The following is a 5,654-nucleotide window of genomic DNA, read 5'->3' on the forward strand; positions in this document are numbered from 1 at the left end:
TCTCTCTCTCTCTCTCTCTCTCTTAGTGGCAACGGACTGCATACACAAATACAAACTGTTGTTTTATGAGGTGATAGGTGTGTGTGTGGGGGGGGGGGGGAAGTGTGTATGTGTGTGTATATTCAAGTTTGGATTGGTTAAAAGCTTGCACATGACAATACAGCTGTGAACATGAAGTAAAACATAAAGTATAAAACAGATAACTGTCGTACTCCGGAAAAACGCGTAAATCAAAAATTTGGCCAGAACCCCCTTCTTCAAATATCGATCGATTTAAATGACCCGCATCTTGGCAAAATCTCTAAAACCTGGGACTTTAAGAAAGACTTTGCGAAGTCCCAGGTATGAGAGTTTTTGCCAAGAGTAGGGGCATTTAAATCGATCGATATTTGAATGACAAGTTTTCTGGCCAATTTTTTTAAAATATGGGTTTTTCCAGAATAAGGTAATGATCTTGTTAATCATGGACTAGAATGAATCAGCTTTGTGGATCAGTGCCGATAAACAAAAACACGAAGATGGGAGTGATAGGTTGCCATTGATTGATACGTATCGAAAATGGAATGCAAAACTCATACATTCGTCCCTGGATATCGTATGATGCTCTGTATTTAGTGTTGTCACTTATTTAATGTTTAATTAAGGTTTGTACTCGAAACAATTTACCTAATATATTGTAAGCGTATTCTATTCTCCGTTTATATCTTAAGAGCGCTAGTTTGGACGGAGACCAATCAATTAATCAGTGCGGCTATGCGGTCTTGTGGTATGACACTCGCTTTCTGATCGGAAGGTCCTGGGTTCGAACCTCGCTCGGCGCATAGTTGCAAAAGACTCGTTACTCACATTCTCTCACCGAACTCAGGTGTAATAATGAGTGCCTGGCCGCCAACAGCGTTGTCTCTGTCCGAAAAATTGTAATACCGCCTAGCAGGTGTCATGTCCCGCCCTAGATGTTAAATGTTGCTGTTGGCCAGGGACCCCTTGTAAAGCGCTTTGAACACGTTTATATAAAATCTCAATTAAAAAAAAAAACAACACCTAGTTCGACGTACTTTGATCAGTTTGAAGAGAATTGTGCAGCCCTTCTCGGTCTAATGTGTATTCAAAAACAGGATGATCAATCTCCTGAACCCATAGAAGTAGTTTAATCAATCCAAGATACAACGGCAAAAGGGAGGGGATCCGCAGCTACGGTCAGGCCATGAGTACACGAAGGCAAGGGTATCAGGCCTTTAGTTTACAAAGGCTGCGATTGAACCCAGGACAGTTTTTATTCCCTGTTTGTTTTAATTAATTTCTTTACTCATTTCATTTGTTCGTACTGTCAACTGGGTTAACTTTGCCTTAAGGGGAAACTTTGCCTCTTTAGTATTCGACCAATTAGAGGATATTTAGTTTTGTGGCAATTATTTCCTTTGATAAAAAGTTCAGTCATTTACCAGGATAATAACTACAACAAGAAATGACTCAAAATGCTCCAAATTTACAGAGGCAAAGTTATCCCTTAAGGCAAAGTTACCCCAGTTTAAGTTAATATCAACACAAGTGCCCCGTGATATGCGCGTAGTACTTGTGTCGATTTTTCGTGGATTCACAGAATGTGCAACAATCTAGTTGTATTAGTGGTTGGTGTGATAGTGGTAGTGGTGGTGGTGGTAGAAGTAACAGTAATGGTAGTAGTAGTAGTAGTAGTAGTAGTAGTAGTAGTAGTGGTAGTAGTTGTAGTAGTAGTAGTAGTAGTAGTAGTAGTAGTAGTAGTAGTAGTAGTAGTAGTAGTAGCAGAAGTGGTAGTAGTACTATTACTAATTTATTTTTCGTGGATTCACAGAATGCGCAACAACCTAGTAGTAATAGTGGTTGTTGTGATAGTGGTAGTGGTGGTGGTGGTGTTAGTAGTAGTGATGGTGGTGGTGATGGTAGAAGTAGTAGAACTACTACTACTACTACTACTACTGCTACTACTACTACTACTACTACTACTACTACTGCTACTACTACTACTACTACAACCTCAACTACTACTACTACTACTACTACTACTACTACTACTACTACTACTACTACTACTACTACTACTACTACTATCACCACCAACGTTAACACTACTACCACAACCTCTACTACCACTATTACTGCTTGACTGTTGCGCATTCTGTGGATCCACGAAGGGCGCGAGGCGATCGCGCAAATCGACAGAACGTTCCTAACACCGTCCACTCACTTTCTGTAACCGCAACATTGTTCTATAATTAGACATTGAATGTTAGGCTTCTGCAGTGAAGTGCCCAATATCAATTATAACTACATGTATTTATACCAATTTATTTTTCATTTGGACCCTAATTTTCCAGTCAGTTGGGGTCAATTGAAGATCAGAAAATGTCAGACCCTGATGCACCAGGAAGGAATCATTCTTCCAACCCGAATGAGAAAGTTGCTTTCGATCCTCAATCCTATGAAGATATCCAGATAAGTGAACTAAATAGTTCTAAAAAGACCTACAACACGTTTGATGGAGAAGATGACACCAGATTTGACGGTGGTGAAAATGGAGCTGATGATTTTAAAAAAGGTAAACAGAAAACAAAACAAACAAAGCAAAAAAAAATAATAGAATGAAATAAAAACAAACAAATAAACAAAAAGCAAGATGGCAGCTGATTCTAATGGTGTTCACAATACTATGTTATAGCGATATCCAGGTTTCAAATTCCGTACCGCAACCGTGCACAGCCGCAAACCCGCCCTGAAGCTTCATCACAACGCATCGTTCAACTAGATGCTTTGCGGTTTCGGGCTCTTGACCACAACGGGTACATGTTGAATAGGTGGCAAGTCCCCACTGATGCAATGGGCGTGCTGTTTAAGCAGGTTCTCGACCGAAGTCGATTGGCTGCCACTCAATGTCTCCTCTTGCTGGTGGAAAAGCCTGGCAACTTCTCCCCCTCCAGTTTCGAGGAGTCGACGACCCCGCCCCCTCGAGGGATTGGATTCGTCCAAACCAACTTCCATCTCGTATAGATAGAATGAAGTTGACGTCACTCGAGCTTTTGTTATTGTTTTTTGCCATCCGCGTTTATGAGTAATTCTCACTCAACTGTATTAACCAGACTATAAACGTTCATGGATACACATAGTTTTGTGTGTTGGTCCGTTGTACTTCCGGGTGGCAATGTTGTGAGCTTCTTAGTCAAGCGCATACTATCTATATGCGGCTCTGTCTGAAGTCAGGGAAGTTACGTACAAGGGTTGCATCGTCTCTTGGCGAGTCACATTTCGTTGATTAGGTGTCAATTGGATATCTCCTCTTGCCAATTATGAAGTGTGAACTTTTCGTTTATAAACAGATAACTGTGTTTGTCACAATTTCCATGATTGGATTGGTCAAAAATCTACTGATTAATGATCAGATCTAGGATAGTTTCTCCCAAATCTACCTCATAAACTTATTAGGGTCAATGCGTATAATAGCATAATAGCTTGAGTACTGACCAGTGAATCGTTTTAGGTCATCACGTAGAAAACAACGTTAAGAAATCACTCGGGAGGCTATGTGGTCTTGTGGTATGACACCCTTTCCGGATCGGAAGGTCCTGGATGCGAACCTCTCTCGACGCATAGTGGAGTCCTTGGAAAATTCTCTTTATTCACATTCTCTCACAGTACTCAGGTGTAAAATGAGTACTGTGCTTGGCCGCTAACAGCATTGTCTCTGTCCGAAAAAAATTGTGTTATCGCCTAAAAGACGTCATATTTCGTCCTACATGTTAAGTGTTGCTGTCGGGTATGGGCCACTTGTAATGAGCTTTGAGCAAGTTCAGTGGATATTACGCTATATAAATGCTCAAGTTAGTAATTTAAAAAGTTAAATGACAGGGTTTTTATCATGTAATAGCGATATTTTCCCATAACTTTCCCCTCAGATCTAACTTACACGATGCAAGAAGCTCTCGACTACATCGGCTTTGGGCCCTTCCAAATCATGCTTTCATTCTTTTTCGGACTTGCTTATGTAAGTTGCATAACAATTTGTAATCTTAAAAATATTTGCTTATGATAAATTATGTTTTAGTCTCGATCCATAACGTAAGCCTGGGGCTATTATTAAAAAAATGTATATACCCTTCTGCCACGACATCATAAGATACCTTCGCCTAAGCATTCCATCAAGGAATATAGATAATGAATCAAACAAGATGTCTGATGACAACAGGAATCACCCATGTTGTCCAAGTGGGCAAATTGGGGGTTACTAATCTTGCCAAAGAAAAAAAAAATGAAAGTGCCTGAAGCGGGGCTCGAACCCGGGACCTTCCGGGTCACAGTGCAATGCTTTAATCACTCGGCCACTCGGGAGTTACAATGAGCTGTACCAATTTATCACTCTGATGAAGTTAGAACAGAGGTTTCTGTACTGGAAGGGGGGGGGGGGGTCCTCATAGTTCAGTTGGCCGAGCACTCAATTCGCAAGCAAAGGGACCAAGATCGATCCAGGGTAAGGTCGAGATTTTTCTGACCCCAGTGATTGGCTAACTGGAGCTATTAGATCTGGCGGAAAGTTATTTGCCGTGATTATCGTCTTTGCAATCCAAAGGTTAGTGAGCGATTATTCTTGTCCGTTTCACGCCATAGAAACCGGGATAAACTCTAGCTTTATGAGCCTAATGGCTCCAAAGGACTACTTTTTTTAAAAAATGTTTCATAATAACCTAGATATAGCCTTTTTTTAAAAAGTAGTCCTTCAGAGTCATTAGGCCCAAGGAGCCGGAGTTTATCCCAGTTTCTATCGTGTGAAACGGACATTAGCAAATCCTTGATAGCCTTTGGATAGGACGCTAGTCTATCGCAAAGTACTTTCCGCCAAATCTAACAGACTCAGCTACCCATTTACCAGATGTATCATAACAGAAATATATATACTTTTAATTTTCATAAATCCGGCTCCTGTATGATTTGAGAAAGCATATTATTAGAATGAGTCTATTCTACGGTATACGCCTGCATTGTTATTTAAAAATACCTACTGTATCTAAAACTAGAGCATGTGTAAAGAGCAATAACCACTAATAGTGCTCAAAGCCAGGGATGGTTGCTGGCTGTTTATTTAAGGCGGCATGGATCGAAAACATTCTCCGTACTCAGGTGTAAAATGAGCACCTGACCGGAAACAGTGTTGGAGGAAAATGTTATCTCGCCCAAAAGGCATCATGTCTCGTCTTCAGGTTGCTATTGGCTTAGGAGCCCTTTTCAAATGCCTTGAGCTCACTCAGTGGATATTGCGCAATATCAATGTTCTACTGGGTTTATTTTTTAGAATGTTCTATATTGTCTGTAAAAAAAAAAAAAGGGGGGGGGGGCATGTGTCGTTTGAATTTTAAAGAGATATACTCACGTAATTGGCATTTAAGATGGGCAAATATGTAAAATAGGTCCATTTGCCAACCTTCCTCTTGAGAAAAAATTGTATATCACCCGATCACTGAAGTCTATGGATCCTTTCATAGTTGTATCGGTATTGCACGTCTGTGCATTGAGATTTGTGAATATCATTTTTTTAAAAAGAACAACACGACAACAGCAATTAAACTGCCATACAAAATTTCTTCCTTTGAATATCAACTGTGATAACGGTCATGGATAGAAGGAATAGA

At 40.3% G+C, this 5,654-nt stretch overlaps 1 protein-coding gene across 2 annotated transcripts in view; it reads left to right on the forward strand.

Moving 5' to 3' along the window:
* The first annotated feature begins 503 nt into the window (after window positions 1-503).
* LOC144968105 (synaptic vesicle 2-related protein-like) overlaps window positions 504-5,654 on the forward strand; it is a 41,964-nt gene continuing 36,813 nt past the window's right edge. For both annotated transcript variants that reach the window (XM_078906102.1, XM_078906103.1), the window contains exons 1-3: window positions 504-644; window positions 2,355-2,575; window positions 3,927-4,015. In XM_078906102.1, the coding sequence (XP_078762228.1) occupies window positions 2,383-2,575; window positions 3,927-4,015 (282 nt within the window). In that variant the 5' untranslated portion in view covers window positions 504-644; window positions 2,355-2,382. The remainder of the gene's footprint in view (window positions 645-2,354; window positions 2,576-3,926; window positions 4,016-5,654) is intronic.

This window comes from Berghia stephanieae, chromosome 3 (genome assembly GCF_034508935.2).
Source record: "Berghia stephanieae isolate SIO BIC M18660-M18661 chromosome 3, UCSD_Bste_1.3, whole genome shotgun sequence".
NCBI lineage: Eukaryota > Metazoa > Mollusca > Gastropoda > Nudibranchia > Aeolidiidae > Berghia > Berghia stephanieae.